At 62.4% G+C, this 16,143-nt stretch overlaps 1 protein-coding gene across 4 annotated transcripts; it reads left to right on the top strand.

The window, feature by feature from the left end:
* The first annotated feature begins 381 nt into the window (after positions 1-381).
* On the top strand, positions 382-11,353 carry GPR35 (G protein-coupled receptor 35). Of its 4 annotated transcripts, none has more exons than XM_004427743.3 (2): positions 382-456; positions 10,050-11,353. In XM_004427743.3, the coding sequence occupies exon 2, from the start codon at positions 10,060-10,062 to the stop codon at positions 10,975-10,977; it is 918 nt and encodes a 305-aa protein (XP_004427800.1). In that variant the 5' UTR covers positions 382-456; positions 10,050-10,059; the 3' UTR covers positions 10,978-11,353. The 4 variants fall into 4 exon arrangements, with proteins under 4 accessions (XP_004427800.1, XP_087280710.1, XP_087280711.1 ...); XM_087424584.1 differs by lacking the exon at positions 382-456 and adding an exon at positions 597-970; XM_087424585.1 differs by lacking the exon at positions 382-456 and adding an exon at positions 3,446-3,521.
* Positions 11,354-16,143: the final 4,790 nt, after the last annotated feature.

Here is a 16,143-nt window from a genome sequence, read left to right as displayed (position 1 = left end):
TCGCCTTCCTGCTCCGCATCGGGCTGCTGGACACTGGCGGTTGACTCTGAAGCAGGGGCGAGGTGTGCTCTGCCCCTCAGCCTCCTTGGCCGGGGTCACCGCCGGAGAGCAGGGCCACGGGAGACCCCGCAAGCGCTTGAGTGGGAGCCCACCTGGGAGACGGGCGGGGCTGCAGTGGGCGGGGAGGCCAAGACCCAGGACGGTGGGGAGGGCGTGCGGCTGGCGGAGGGAGGGCCGCGGGGGGGCGGCACCCCAGGAGCGGCCTGCAATCAGAGCCTGAGGCCGAGAAAGGGGAAGGAGGCCTGCAGGGCAGAGGAGCACTCAGCAGGCGGCCGAGGGGGCGGAGGCGGCGGGAGGCAGGAACCTGCGGCTCCAGTCGCGAGGCGGCCACCTCACTGCCACTGCCGCGTTCCGGAGCCACTGCGTGCGGCAAGAAGAAGGCGGCGGAGCTGTTGGGTGAGTGACCGCCCAAGGGGTGGCTGTCGAAGGGGACAGAGTGGGTAGGAGGGGGAGCGGAGGGGCGCTGCCCGGGGGGCTGCCCTCGCAGCTCTGGTGTGGGTCTGGGACTCTGGGGGGTGGATGGGGCCAGGACCAGGGCAGGCAGCCCCAAGTACACCCTCAGCCCCTCTGCCCCCGTGCTGTCCCCTGCTGCTATGTGACGGAGATGTGACCACAGGCGGGAGCCGCCCAACTGAGAGCCAGCAATGCCTCGGGACCCCCTCAGACCCTCTCAGGACCTCTTACACCCCCTACATAACCTTTTCATGACCCCTCATGACCAGTGGAACCAAGCCTCCCTGTCCCCCATCCCTAGGCACAGCCAGGCCCTGAGGGCGTGCTGCTTGGGGCCTCCTTCAACCCCTGACCCTCCTGCTCCCTGTTCTTATTCTCAGCAGCACCCCTCCATGCTCAGTCATATTTGCTGAATGCATACATGAATGAATGAATGAATGGATGGATGGATGGATGGGTAAGTGAGCAGCATGGGGCCTCAGAGGCACATAGCGGCTTTCCTGTAGGGGGATAGGCAGGAAGAAGCCCCGCAGCGGGGTAGCAGCCACAAGGGCAAGGACTGGAAGAATTCCTAGGTGAGGGCCCTGGTGGCCCCAGGGGACTCAAATGGCAGGGGATTTGGAGCAGTGCCAGGTGGGTGGTGGGCAGGAGGTGGGTCTCCTGCAGCCTGGGTCGGGGCATTTCTCACAGGAGGTTTGGTCCCTGTGTGTCCCTTGGAGATGACAGAGACACTGGCCGCTCCCCCGCCCAGTCCCCCTCCCCCACCCCACAGGGAGGAGGACATGGTCTGCCCTGCACCCCAAACCACTTCACGTGGTGCAGTCCCCTCTCTGCCATGGCCTATGGTGTGGCACCCCGGGAGCCTACTTAGTCCGCGGAGAGGAGTCACAGGCCATGAGGGAGATGCCCAGGGCACGGGCAGGGCAGCTGGGGCAGGGGCCAGCGTGGAGCAAGTTGCCGGTTGGAGGGACCTCAAGCCAATGATCTGGACTTGCAGCGCCGGCCCCTCTCCCCCTACATGTCCCCTTGTTGACCGGCCACCTCGTCTGCCCGTATAACTGATGGGCTTCACCCTTCTCAGAACTTTCCACAGCCACACACTTATTTCTCTATGTTTATAAAGTTTTTATTGTGGAAAGTTTCAAGTGCACACCGAAGTAGGGGCTCTAGTACAGAGATAGATGCCCATGTCTCGGCCCGGCCCACAGGGGTCACTCCCCACCCCCACCCCATCCCAGGGAATCCCAGATACGCTGTCAGCTCAGCCAACGTCACCTGAGTGTGTATTTCTAGCAGATAAGGGCTTTGTCAAGTCACCCCACAGCGCCGTCATCGTGCCCGAGGAAAAATGCTAGTTCTTTACATTGTTCCCTTGCTGGTCAATCTCCTGATGTTGGCTCACAGAGAAAACCTCTCCCAGGTAGCTCGTCCCAATCCGGGTCCAAACGAGGCCCACGCATCTGGATGTGCCAGTCTCGCCCTGGCTCTGGCCTTGGTGGAGCTCCCGCCGTCCCGTCCGCGCTCGGCAAGGCAGGCACAGCGGGCTGCTTCTGCTCTGGCTCTGAGGCTCGGCCTGGGCTCCGTTAACTACCCTCAGCAGGGGACAGACCTGCGAGGGGACAAAGGGAATGAGGCTGAGAAGAACCAGTGAGGGCCTCAGACCCAGCCAGGAGAGGACTCCCTGGAGGAGAGGAGAGGGCTGGGGACAGCGCTGCCGGGCAGGGGTCACCATCCCGCCCTCCCTCACAGAGCTGAGGCAGGTCTGAATGCTAAGAGAAGACCCCAGGATCATGGGGAGCTGGGACAGGAGAAGCCCCACTAGTGGGGGACAGTGCCTGCGGGTGACCTGGGGATGGGGTGGCAGGGGCTCAGGCTAGGGGTGGAGTTTGAGAATGTTTCCATCTGATGGAGCCTCGTTTTCCTGCTAGGTGGGTGGCACAGTGGCCAGCCCGAGAGCAAGCCTGAGCTGGTATGGCTGGAGGAGGATAGAAGGGACTGTCAGAGCAGGAGGGGGGCCAGGAGCCAGCTGAGGGCAGAGTGGGCCCACCCTGTGCCTCCATCCCCCCTTCCCCCTAATGATGTCCCCATTCCCCTTCCCAGCTACATGCCATCCACCTCCCCCCATCCCCCTCCCAGTGGCTTCCCCCTCATCGTCATCCTCCCAAAGTGGGAGGGGGCAGGGTGTTTCCCATACCTGATTTCAGCAAAGAGGGGAACAGAAAGTGCTGGCAGCAACAGAAGGTCACATCCTCTCTGCTCAGCTGCGTGGGGATGCGAGGCCCACGGCTAAGCCCAGGGCCCAGAGGCCTCTCCGATTCCAGGGATGTGCTGGGTCCCGGCCCCAACTGGGCACCTGGATGGGGCAGGGGCCAGAGTGAGGCAAGTGAGGCACTGGCCTTGGGCAAGGCATCCAAGGGGCTGCCAAGAACTCAGTCGTCCAGATCAACCGTACTCCAACACAGTATTTGAGTACATCGAAGCTAATACAACAGTCCACATGAACAAAGAATCAGCATTTTAGATACAGGCAGGGTGGTCAGACTGCCATTCCTTTGCCTCAGGCTCCAGTATAGCCCGGGGGGGGGGCAGTTTGTGAAGGACCTGCCTCCAGTCAGGCTCTGAAGGCCGCCACAGTGGCCAGGCTCACAGGGCTCCACAGGGCTCCCCTCGGCCAACACAAATGGCCACATCTCCGTGCAGACAGCCAAGCCGCCCTCCCCCCTCCCCCGGCCAGCTGTTGTGGGCAGAGCCAGGGGCGAGATTGTGAAAGAGGAGTCGTCAGCACGGCCTCCTCCAAACAAGGGCCTGGTTCCCGGTTCCCAGGCCTCAGGCTTCCCTTCTGCAGGCCTTGCTCATGCCCTTCCCTCATCCAGGCAGCCACTCTCATCTCTGCCTCCTCCCACCTTCGAGGCCCAACTGAAGTGCCACCTCCTCCAAGAAGCCCACCGGTCTGTGAACCCCCACGTGTTCCCATCAGGCACTGGTGCCGTGTGGCACATGTATCCCATGTGAGTGCTGCTCCCTCTGTGCGAGGGACCCCCTGGGCTATGCACCCTCCTGCCACGTCCAGCACGGCGCCCACACATGGAGTGGTGAGGATGGGCAGGAAGAGGGAGCAGACTGGAGTGTAGAGTGAGGTCGTCGGAGTGGACGCAGATTTTAGCCTGGTGAGGAAAGCCTGGGTGGGGTGCCTCTAGGGGTCTCTTACCCGGCTGTCCTCAGGGTCCTTTGGCCTCTTCCTAGGCTGGGGTCCTGAATCCCCCCACTTGGTGCTTTGTTTCCTCATGGCACCCAGGCAGCCAGGGGCATCGTTCCCACCCAGGTGAGGGGGCTCGGGGGGCAGGAGCTCTGGGTGTCTGTGGAGTGTCCCGGGCCGCTCCCTGGCCCACATCCAGCAGCCTCCTCTGGAGTGACTCAGCCTCCCCTGGCGCACTTCCCACGAAGGTTTATCGAGCTGAGGCAACGATGCACATCTCACTAGCCAGCAGCCCTTTTCTCTCCAACCCAACTATTCAACTATTCGACTATTCGGAGGGGTGGCAGCCAGGAGGAAGGGGCAGGGTGGATCCTCTTCAGACCCTCGCCGGATCCCCGCCGCACACAGGCCCAGCAGGTGTGAAGCAGGGGAGGGCACCGGGACCGCAGCAGGGGGGTGGCGGGCACGGGAGGGGGGCCTCAAAGATGGAGTGCTGCCTGAGCCTGAGGGGGGAGGCTGGCGGGGTCCCCGTCTGCAGAGGGTCAGTACTATGGTTTTGAGGCTGCCCAGCTGCGAGAATGGGCCTGGTTTGAACCTGAAGCCTGCCCAGCGTGGCCAAGCCTCTCGGACCCCAAGGATCCAGTGGGCCTTGAGGAAGGGACCCAGCCTTGCGCTGGGAAGCCCCCATCCCTCCCTGGAAGGGAGCCGGCAGCATGGCCAGTATTGCTCCATCCCACCCCAGGCAGAGCGTCTCTGAGCTGGCCGCCACTAACATTTAATGATTATGGAGTGCCTGCCGAGAGCCGAGAATCTCGTTCATTCCTTGGCACCCAGCACCGGTTGGAATCTCCCGTCAGGGCTGCCTCCAACTGGTTAATACGCTTCATTGAGGCCCTACTCTGTGCCAGGCTGTGACATGGCCCAGAGCAGGCAGGGTGCTAGCCACACGCAAGAACTAAGCACACGAGAAGAGCTATTTTAATTCATGAGAAGTTCTGTGAAGAAACCAGACGGGGTGGGGAGGAGCCTGGGAGGCGGTGTGGACAGAGAGGTGGGAGACAGAGGAAGGGAGGCAGGGGAGGAGCCCATGGTGGGACCCCTGTCAGGCCTGGGTCTGGAGGGCTGTGCCTGGGTCGACTGTGGAGGAGAAGGGTCGAGACCAGGCCCCGCGCAGGGAGCCCTGGTCCCAGGTCAGGAGGCCTAGGCCAGCCACTCTCCTTCTTTGGGCCTTAGTTTCCACCTCTGTAAGTGGGCAGGCGTGGGGTGGGATCTTTCCCCGCCCCTTGCGGTCTGCAGACTGTGGTCGGCTGTGGTCAGGCGCTGCGGGGCTCACGCTGAGGAGTCAAGTTCCCTGCCCTCAGCGTGGGGGGGCTAGGAGGTTGATCTGCAGGAAGGGCGGTGGGAGCCTCATTGGGCAGCTTTCTCCCTGCCCTGAGCTCAGAGTGAAGATGCCAGCCAAAGAGAATACCCCATGAAGGCCTGGAGGAGTTGGCGGGGAGGAGACTGGGTGGAGGAGTGGTCTGGAAAGAAGGCTTCTGAGGAGGTGGGCTGGAGGAGGGGCAGCTGGTGATGGGGAGGGCAGAGTCAGCAGCTACAGCAGAGCTGCAGGAAGTCGCTCTGTCTGGGTTTTCACTGCTGGCTGCTGGCCACACAAGACTGTGCCTCCACACGTGTTGGCGGGCCACCCCGGCAGCGTGGGTGTGTGTGAGTGTGCGTAGCGCAGCGAGCATGCGGCCTTCCTGCCAGGATGCTGGGCGTGGGCGCGGGGGACCTCGACCCCTCCAGCCCTGGGGAAGGCCCAGCACTTCCCAGAAATGACAGGTGTAGGGGGCTGCGGGAGAGGATGCCTTCCCTCCTGGAGGAGCTCTCTCAGTTGTTTCCTGAACAAACTGTCTTAGCAAGCATGCTGGTTCTCTGGAGGTACTGACACATGCGGCCACCAGCACCCCACTTCCCGTCCCAGAAATTCCCCCAAGCAGCCCAGGGCTGGCGCTGGTGGCAGGGAGCCCATCACCCTACTCTGCTGTTGTCAGCACGCCCACCACCTACCGCCTGCAGGAGTCCGCCCAGCCTGAGGGGCTGGCCCTCCTCCAGCCCTGCTTCCCCATCGCCCTTCTCAGACAGCCCCTGCAAAGGCTTCCAGCTCAGGGGGCAGACAGCTCATCAGCTCACCAGGGAAACTGAGGCTGACTGCACGTCAGTGCCAAGGTGGAGCCAGGGGTCTCCAATCAGGGTAAGGGCATGATGGGGAGTTTCAGGGCAGAGTGAGGGTGTGATGGGGGTTCTCAGAGCGGGGTGAGGGCGTGATGGGGGGTCTCAGAGAGGGGTGAGGGTGTGATGGGGAGTCTCAGAGCAGGGTGAGGGTGTGATGGGGGGTCCCAGAGCGAGCTGAAGGCATGATGGGGGGTCTCAGAGCGAGGTGAGGGCATGATGGGGAGTCTCAGAGCAGAGTGAGGGCTGTGATGGTGGTCTCAGAGTGGGGTGAGGGCTGTGTTGGGGGGGTCTCAGGGCAGGGTGAGGACGTGTTGGGGATCTCAGAGCGGGGTGAGGGCGTGATGGGGGTCTCAGAGCAAGGTGAGGGTGTGATGAGGAGTCTCAGAGCAGAGTGAGGGCTGTGATTGGGGGTCTCAGAACAGGATGAGGGCTGTGATGGGGGGTGTCAGGGCAGGGTGAGGGCGTGATGGGCGGGTCTTAGAGCAGGGTGAGGGCTGTGATGGGGGGTCTCAGAGTGGGGTGAGGGTGTGATGGGAGGTCTCAGAGTGGGATGAGGCTGTGATGGGGAGTCTCAGAGCGGAATGAGGGCTGTGATGGGGGGGTCTCAGAGTGGGGTGAGGGCTGTGATGGGCATCTCAGAGCAGGGTGAGAGTGTGATGGGGGGTCTCAGAGTGGGGTGAGGGCGTGACGGGGGCTTGGAACCTTGGGGGAGCGTCCTGACGGAGGAGCTGTGTGGGGTTGATGGTCTGGAAAGGGGGGCCCTCCTCCATGAACATGGGGGGATGAGTGTAGGCAGCATTGCAGCGGAACTCAGTGTCTTCCGGGGCCTGGACTCCCACCTCATTCGAGACTCTGAAACTACTCTGTGGGTGGTGACCAGCATTTAAAAGGCTGGCCTAGAAAATACCCGAGTGCTGTGTCCCTGGTGTGGGGAGCTCTGTTTTGTGAAGAGCTCTGTTTCACTCACACAAGCCCGGCCTGGATCCTCGGGTGTTTCTAATGTGGGGTCCCAGCTCCGGATGCCTCTACAGTGCCCAGGCAATGGGTGTGTGCACCCAACTCTCTGCCCCAGATCCCACTCAGAGGGTCTGTGGGGTCCCGGGGGATGGCAGGGCCGTCCAAACAGCAGGAGGGGTGGGGGAGAGGGTGGAGCATGCTTGGGCCTCTGAATAGCAACCACAGATTTCCCTTCAGGTGGTTGCAAAGATGTCTCTGCAGAATCAAGGGCGGCTGTCTACTCCTTGTGTGGGGAGTGACTGATCTCGCCATGGAGGAGGAAGCGGGGCCTCTGAGGGGCTGCTGCGTCTCTCACCCCATGACAGCCACCCCAGCAGGAAACGGCAGCACCCCTGGAAGCTGAGTGCTTGCTGTGCTGCAGTGGGGCCCCGGCCACCCCAGGGCCACAGCCACAGGGTGTCTGTTGGAGGTGATGGGCCTGCATATCTGAGCAGCAGGCCAGCTGCGATCCCTGTCCTGGACACAGATCCGCATGCTGGGGCTGGGCACGGGCAGGGACATGTGCTGGCTGCGATGGCTTCTGGGGATTCTGTGCCATTCGGGCTGGACCCTGGGACTCAACTTCACAAGCGTTTTTGGGAGGCACCCCAAAGGACAGAGATGAAGGCCCCAGGAGCACGGCACGTCTTCCAAGTCTCGTTGTGCACTTAAACTCTTGCAAAGTTGCATCCTTCTCCCTGACAGGAGTTTATTATAAAAGGGAAAATTTAAAGATTGCAATTAGATTTTTTCACTTTCCCCCGCAAAATATTGGGTGTGTATGACCAAGGACCCCTATTCAGCCATCCCGGGTGGTGGGCATCCGGGGAGGGGGCCAGGCCCACCTCCCTGGCCAGCAGTGCCCTGGGCTGCTGGTCATCTAGAACAGGCTGCCAGTCCACTGCTGCAGGCACCGCTGGCCAGAATGGTGAGGGGCCAGCCCTGGACCTGGCTCAGGTGGGGAGACGGGACAATGCTGGTGGCACAGAGGACCCCCTGCGGCAGCCATCCCTGCAGAATCTCCGGATAGTCCCAGCAGGTCCTGAGGATTCTGGGCTGGCGAGGGGACAGTGCAGAGCTGGCCTGGCAGGTTGCAGGCGTTTCTGGGTGGACTGCGGCCGGTCAGGAGGGCAGGGCAGGTGGGAAGGGAGATCCAGCAGTTGGTTTCAGCGGCTTCTGGGAGAGTCTGCAGAGCCTGGCCTGGCTTGTGGTCTGAGAGGCCTCAGACCCTGGACATGGGGAGGTGTCACTCACAGACCGGGGAGAGAACAAGCAGAATCCTTCAAAAACAAGGAGAGAGAATCAGGAGGGTGTGTAGACATTTCACGCTGATGAAAGGGTTCATGAAACTTTAATTGCTGGCAAATGAGCCATTTTAAAACTCAAAAGAGATGGAATGGGATAATTTGGTGGAATATTTCTGTTTCTGGCTGAAACATGCACTCCTGCTTCCCTAATGGACTGTGGCCTGGAGGTTCCCAGGGGGCCGAAGCTGAGGAAATGAGCCTAATGACTCTGCAAGCTCCAGGTTCTGGATATTTCTTCCCTCCCTGTGTGGGGAGGGGGCAGAGGGAGCAGAACCAGGGAGGCCTGGCTGTGAGCCCTCCCTGGGTGGACTGAACCCCCTTCGGTACCACACCTAAAGGGCAGGGAGTCCCTGGAGGGCCTGTGCTCACTGGGGGAGGGAGGCCATCCCACTCACCCCTCCAGGCCCTTCCAGCCAGACGAAGCAAGGTGGGGGGCTGAGGGCCGTGGCAGGTATGTGCCCTGTGCCAGACACATGGCCTGCTGGCCACTCATGTACCTGCTCCCTGAGCCCACACATGGGACACCAGCACCCCCTTATGATGGGGAGACCCCGGTTTGCCCAGCTCGGGGTGAGTCCAGAGTCCAATTTCTGCATCATGTGTCACGCCCTGTATGTCAGACCCCTGACTAAGTCCACCCTGGCCCTGGCAGGCTAGTCCCAGCCCCCCTGGGCTGTGTCATGGAGCGTGTCCAGGGGAGCCGGAGGCTGGCATGGATGGTGGCGGGTGAGGCCGTGCCGAGGCTCCTGATGATGGCGGTGAGGAAAACACCCGTGCCACCATGAGGCCGGCTCTGAGCCTCCAGTCTGGGCCTGGAAGGGCAGGGCTGCCCTTACAGCTCTGTATAGGGAGCTAAAGGGGCACTCGTGACCCCAGATGCGTGACCCCAGATGCGGCCTGGGATGGAGCCTCAGGCCCATCCAAGTGGGACCTCAGGGCACAGGACTGGGGTAGGCGGGCACTGAGAGGGAGGGAGGGAGAGAGGGTGGTGCCTGGGGCGGTTCCCTCAGACCACTGTCCCCTCAGGAAGAGAATGATGGGTAGCTATCAGCACAGGAAGGAGGGAGGGAGGGAGAGAGGGAGGGAGGACAGAGACTAGAGTTCTGGAGTCTTCTGCGGAGCAGTCCTGAGCCACAGCCCCTGCTGTCCTGGACCTCTGCTGCCAGGAATGACCAGGTGGGGTAGATGCCGATCACCCTGCTGAGGTGCAGGTGGGGGTCAGATGCAGGCACCTCCTGCAGCCAGCTATGGGGAGGGGTGGAGGGGCAGTGGGCCACCGGGGCTCTGTCCTGGGCCTGTCTTGGAGCCATCTCTGAGCCCTCCCTCAGGAGAGCGGAATCGGAATCGGGGCTGGGACGAGGCTGGCTGCCCTCCGGGCTCCCTGTCCTGAGAGCTGGCAGAGTGAGGGGCCCCTCAGGACCCGCGAGCTGACAGAGCTGGCTCAGCTGTGACTGGAGGTGGACGGGGAGCCCCTCCTGCCTTCCTTTCTGCCCAGCAGCAGGCAAGTCCCGTGAGAGGAGGGCTGGGGAGGGGGAAGGGGATCTGGTTCCAGCCCTGGGCTGGCTCCCTGTGCAACCTTGAGCCCACCCGGCCTCTGAAGGCCTTGGTTTCCCCACCCATCAGGCGGGCAGGGGTTTGGGCTGGAGGGTGCCTCAGAGCTCCTTAAGATTTCTATGATTTCTTTGGGAAGGTGAGTTTGGGGCTCCTGGATGTGGGGTAGGGGCTCACCTCCTGCATCCCTGGCCAGAGGTGGGTGGGGCCTTGCTAGCCCCAGGGCTCCCCCGTCCCTGCCTGCCCTCCTCACCCCTGCTCCCCTCCTGCAGCTCCAGGACCATGAACAACAGTACCTGTGGCCCCGGCGAGCTCACCTGGCCCCAGCCAGTCACAAGCATTTTCTATACCTACACGGGCCTGGTGCTGGTGCTGGGCCTGCTGCTCAACAGCCTGGCGCTCTGGGTGCTGTGCTGCCGCATGCAGCAGTGGACGGAGACCCGCGTCTACATGGCCAACCTGGCCATGGCCGACCTCTGCCTGCTCTGCACCCTGCCCTTCATGCTGTACTCCCTGAAGAATGGCACCACCGACACGCCGCTCTGCCAGCTCTCCCAGGGCATCTACCTGGCCAACAGGTACATGAGCATCAGCCTGATCATGGCCATTGCCGTGGACCGCTACATGGCCGTGCGGCACCCAATGCGTGTCCGCGGGCTCCGCTCCCCGCGGCAGGCCACGGCCATGTGCTTGGCGCTCTGGGTGCTGGTGGTTGGCTCCCTGGTGCTTCGCTGGGTCCTGGGGGTGCAGGAAGGTGGCTTCTGCTTCACCAGCCCCTCCAGTCAAAGTTCCAACACCGTGATCTTCTCGCTGCTGGGCTTCTACCTGCCTCTGGCCGTGCTGGTCTTCTGCTCTCTGCAAGTGGTGACCGCCCTGGGCCGGAGGCCCACTGTTGACTCAGGCCAGGTGGAGGTCACCCAGAAGGCTGCCCGCATGGTCTGGGCAAACCTGGTTGTGTTTGTGGTCTGCTTCCTGCCCTTGCACGTGGTGCTGACGGTGCGCGTGGCCACCAGCCTGCCCACTTGTGTCATCCGCCGTGCCCTCTACGTCACCAGTAGGCTCTCGGACGGCAACTGCTGCCTGGACGCCATCTGCTACTACTACCTAGCCAAGGAGTTCCAGGAGGCGTCGGCGCGGGCCGGGCCGCCCCCTGCCAAGGCCCACAAGAGCCAGGAGTCCCTGTGTGTGGCCCTGGCCTAGGAAACAAGCCATCAGCGCGGTAGCCCAGGCTCTCCGGGAGGTGCTGCTGCGGGGGGAACCTGTGACCAGCAGCAAGGAGCCCCAGGATCAGCCCTGAACTTGCTGTGGGCTGTGGACACTCTCCAGGAGACCCGGGGGCACAGGGACGACCCAGGCACAGAGACCGGGAAGGCCACACTCCACCCCTGGGATGAAAGAGGAACGGGGACGAGGTCAAGAGGACTACTGACGCCTGAGCAAGGCCACCACCAGGGTGCCTGGGATGGGCTGCACACCTGCCAGGCCCAGAGCCTGGTGCGCCCGGCCTCTAGGGGATGGGTCAATGGCCAGCTTTCTGTGGCTGCCCCCTGTGGCTGGAATAAAGCTCTCCACCAGGGCTGGCTCCAACAAGTGACAGGGCCGTGTGTGTGTGTGTGTGTGTGTGTGTGTGTGTGTGAGTGCGCGCGCACATGCGCGTGCACACACGCACGGGCACGCGCTTCCCCCCAGGCTTGCATCGTGGAGGTGGGAGGGTAAGGGGCATCTTCCCAGATGAGTCTCTAGGGCTCTCCACCTGCGGGCTCTCTTGGGCCCTCCCACCCGCCTGCCACCCCTCCCCACTCCCCAGCCATCAGGAGGTCTGGCGGGGGTCGTGTGCAGCTCCTGGAAGGGCCGCGCTAGAGGCCACAGCCTGGTTTCCTCCTGCCACGCAGGGCCAGGACCCCTCGACCCTCATGGGGGCTGCACCAGGGTGGGGATGGTGTGGGGGCAGTGAGAAGGTGACCAGGCTCTGTCAAAAGGACACACTCCCCTCGTGCTTCCTTCAGGGAAGCTGGAGGCCCTGAAGGACAGAGGCAGGGGTTGGGTGCCCACCAGGGCTGGTTTGTGCTGCGCTCACCGCTCCTTCGCCTCCCTGCATGGAGCCGGGCATCCAAACTCGAGTTGGAATGACCAGGACTTTCCAGAGGCCCCCTGAGGGTCCTGGTCCAAGGTGGGCCTGGGCTCAAACCCCAAATCTGTCTCCTCCCACCCCTGTGTCCTCGGGCACTAACACCTCCCTGCCCTGTCTCCCGGCTGTGTGAATGGAGCAAGAATGGCAGCCGCGTCCTGGCAGGGCTGGCCTCATGGGCGTGCCGCTGATGCAGTCCCCCAGGACCCCAGCCCCGGGGGACCTCGCTCAAAAGGGTCCATACTCAGAGGGGTACATACTCAGGGGATGCACGGTCAGGGGAGTCCATGCTCAGGAGGACCCATGCTTGAGGGAAGCCATGCTCAGTGAGGCCATGCTCAGGGGGGCTATGCTCAGGGGGCCCATGCTCGAGGGGAGGTGTGCTCGAGGGGAGCCATGCTCAGGGGGGCCATGCTCGAGGGGAGGTGTGCTCGAGGGGAGCCACGCTGAGGGGGAGCCACACTCAGGAGGGTCCCCGCTCATGGGGTCCACGCTCACTGTAGTGTGCTGCAGTCTTTGCTGAGGCTCGGAGTTTTGAAGGAGAGCCCACACCGTCATCACTGGGCCTGCCCATCAGGTGGCGGAGGTCCTGGTGGAGTCCTGGGAGCTTGCTGCGGGGTGGCAGGCAGTTGGGCCGAGGGCCTGTGTTCCCTGGGGCTCTGGAGGCCTCGGCCTTCCCCTCAGTCAGGCGGCTCCCCTGGCCTGGGCAGCACGTGGGCCTCCCAAGGCTTCTGCCCACAGCTGGAAGCAGCCCCGTCACAGGCTTCTGGGAGAGGGGGAGCACAGAGACCCCTCAGAGCCCAGGGTGCATGGGCGCGGTAGGGGAAGGGGGCCCAGCAGCCTGGTCCCTCCCTCGCTGTCCCATCCTCTCCCTTCAGGGCCCCTGCCGCTCAGCTGAGCCAGACCTTTCCGGCACTTTGATGATCTGTCACAGGCCAAAGTCAGGAGTCACTGTGGCCAGTGTCCAGAGCCCAGTCCTTGGCCCGATGCAGTGCCCAGTTCCTGGGGTCCGCCCCATGCCCCTCCTCCCCACCCACTGCACACTGCATCCCAGCACGCTCTGCCTGACGGTCTCCCACCTGTCCACCGGCCACCCCAACCCAGGGGAGCCCCCTACGTCCAGCCCCTCAAGACCAAGTGAAGATGCAGGCCTGAGCAATCGCAGGGCTGTGGGCAGATTCCTGTAGGCAGGACTGCACCCTCTCCTCCCTCAGACCTGCCCCCCTCCCCAGCCTCAGGACCCCCCTCCGCCCCCAGACACAGGCGCCCTGCAACTAGCCCCACACCCCTCAGTCCATCCAGTCTCCCCACCACTCCCCACACCCCTCACCCCCTCCAGTGCTTCCCATGACTCTCCACACCCCTCACCCCCTCCAGTGCTTCCCATGACTCTCCACACCCCTCACCCCCTCCAGTCTCCCCACCACCCCCCACACCCCTCACCCCTTCCAGTCTCCCCACCACTCCCCACACCCCTCACCCCCTCCAGTGCTTCCCATGACTCTCCACACCCCTCACCCCATCCAGTCTCCCCACGACTCCCCACACCCCTCACCTCATCCAGTGCTCCCCATGTGTCTGCACCCCACTCTGGTCCTCCAGACCCCCACCTGGAACGCTGCCTGCTGTCATCATGGCCCCACCCTTCTGGGGGCATGGCCAAGCTGACAGTTTCCAGTCCCTTCTACTACCCTGACTGTCCAGGGTTTTCATTTTCCAAGGGACCAAGGAATCCACAGAATGATTGTCACCCTAGGGAAAGATGCCCACTGGGCTGATCAGCGGAGCCAGGGCTGAGTGTAGACGTCTAGTCATGTCTTTGGCCAGAGTGGGGATCCAGGGAAACAGGCAGAATTGGGCATGGTGCTCCACTCCAGCTGCCCCCCGGCATTGTGGGACTGAGGAGAGGGGGCACCAAGATGGCCAGTGTAGACGGCCAATAGAAAAGAGCTTTAGGCCGAAACGTTAACTCTGGGCAGGCAGTAGTCAAGAGGGATTCTGAGGCTGCCTCTGGCTCAGAGGCGCAGAGTGCTGTGAGATCTACACAGGTCAGGGCCGAGCCCCGCCTGCTCCTGCCATGTGCCCGCAGGGCTGTCCTCACGGGGGGAGGAAATGGGAGCAGCAGGAGGGGAGAGGCTGGCCCTCCTGGGCCTCTGCAGGGTCTCTGGTGAAAGTGCTGGTGGGGCCGGTGGTGGAGGGAGCCCTCAGCTCTCCAAGGACCCACCAGCCTCCTGATGGATGCACAGCCTCCAGGGGTGCCGCTGCCCCACCCCGCTGGCCCTCAGGGGTGTTGCTCCTCCCAGTCTGCACGCAGCCCCCTCCCTCCTGCTCTCCTGGCTCTCAGCGCAGTGGAGGTAGCTGGACTTTCACAAAATCTGTGAAGGAACCACGAGAAAAGGAACTGAGGCGAAAGCACGGACGTTGTCAGGCATCCCAAGAACGGACTTCTGAGCCCTGCTCATGGCCCCAGACTCTGAGCGTCCTCTGCGCCGGGCCAGGACCGGTGGAAGACACGAGACTGTCCACGGAGCCCCGGAGGGCTTAGGGGCAGCCCACCACGTTGATCAGGACCGGGCTCACCATGAGTTAGCAAGGAACAGGCATCTGAAAGCAAAGCGGACTCATTTTGAGGCTGCATCAACAGGAGTACGGGGAGGACACAAGCTCATTCTCCCTCTGCTAGGAGTACATCTGGGGTATTTTATCGGGCTAGGGACCCTGTTCCGTATGGGCCCACAGTTGCCCTGGAGAGGGTCTGGAGGGGGTAGGCTGGTGAGGGCTTGGCAACCCAGACCACTTGGGAACAGCCAGAGGGCACGTGGGCGGTCTGCTGAAGGTGATGCACCTCCCAGGAAGTGGGGGCCTCTGCGGTCCCCAAGGAGTGGACAGGTGCGGGTGGCTGCAGAGCACACACCAGGCCTGGGGGGCACCCGGAGAGCAGCCCAGCACCAAGCTGCTTCTGATCAGAGAGCTGTGTTTGACGCAAAAGCTAAGTGGCCGACAATTTTCAAACAGAGGCTGAGGGTGCTGCTGGCAAGTCCCACCTCACTCAGCTCCGAGTAAGCTGTCTGCTGCCTGGTTTTTCCACGTTGGGAGCTTTGCAGAGGCTCTCTGTGTCCTCCGAGCACTGACATTTCACAGAGGCACCTGGTCTGGGTTTCCACTCAGCTACCGTCGCGGGGACATGGTGCACTCCTCCACCTGGAGCCCCAAGCCCTCACTTCCAGAAACGGGCGTCCTCCTCCAGTCGGTTCTTCCGCCAGCTCCTCTCTTCCGGGACTCCGTGAGTCAGAGGTCGGAGGCCTTGGGATGGCCTGCTTTCCTTCTTTATTTTTGTTTCCTAACCTCTAGCTCTTCTGGGAATAGTTCATCTTTATTTCACAACTCTGTCACTAAATTTTCTTTCAGTGATTATTCAGGAGCTCTTTCTTGGTTTTTGGTAATTACTTTTTATAAGTAGCATCCCCTTCTTGCCCCACGGCTGTGCCATCTCCTGGAAGCTCTCAGCGGGTTTTTCTGTTTCATCTTGTTAAACGACTTTATCGAGGCATAACTGATCCCCAGTGAACCGCACGGGTTCAAAGGGTACCTTTTGTTAAGTTGTGACGTGTGGATGTGCCTGTGGGTCTGTCACCCCGCCCCCTCCCCCCGGCCACCACGGAGTTGCTGTCCCTACCGCTTACTGTGCACGTTCTAGAGTATTCTGTAAACGGAGACACGTGGCATGTACCCGTTTTGTCCAGCTTCTTTCCTCAACGTCACGACTCTTTGATCCCTCAGGGCTGCCAGGTGGTCCGCGGTCCTGCCTTTTTATTGCTGGGGATTATTTATTCCAGTCGCTCGCAGCTGTTCTCAAGTCCTTTTGGCTCCCCCCATTCAGTCTGTTCCTCTGATTTTCTCCTTTTCCTCTGTTCTGACCCTTCCTTCCTTCTGTGCGAAGATTCTCAGGCCGCGTTTGTGGTCTGCGTCTTGATGTGGGGACCAGGCTGGGGCAGCTGGGGCGGTGGGCTCCACTGTGCGCTGAGGAGGCATCTGTGGGTCTTCCCTCTGGAGCGGTTGGCTTCTCCGTGAAAGCGCTTCCTGTCCCTGCTGAGGTTCAAGCCTGCTGCAGCTGGTCACAGCAACAAGGCAGCCGAGGGGACAGGCCACACACCAGCTGTCGGTGGGCAGAGCTGCTCTGTGTCTCCTCTTCTCAGGGACCCACCTGCCTGTGTGCCGGCTGTCCCCATGGTCCGCGG

This window comes from Ceratotherium simum, chromosome 37 (assembly GCF_057802395.1).
Source record: "Ceratotherium simum simum isolate JZ-2026a chromosome 37, ASM5780239v1, whole genome shotgun sequence".
In the NCBI taxonomy this organism is placed as follows: domain Eukaryota; kingdom Metazoa; phylum Chordata; class Mammalia; order Perissodactyla; family Rhinocerotidae; genus Ceratotherium; species Ceratotherium simum.
Note: the sequence above shows the minus strand (reverse complement) of the source record. Positions and strands in the feature narration are given on the sequence as shown.

What these genes read in the sequence shown, in the direction of transcription:
- GPR35 (XM_087424584.1), top strand. Translation starts at nt 951, where the DNA reads ATGGATGGATGGATGGATGG. An exon ending in ATGGATGGATGGATGGATGG is followed by an intron (nt 971 to 10,049) that starts GTAAGTGAGCAG and finishes CCCCTCCTGCAG; the next exon opens with CTCCAGGACCATGAACAACA.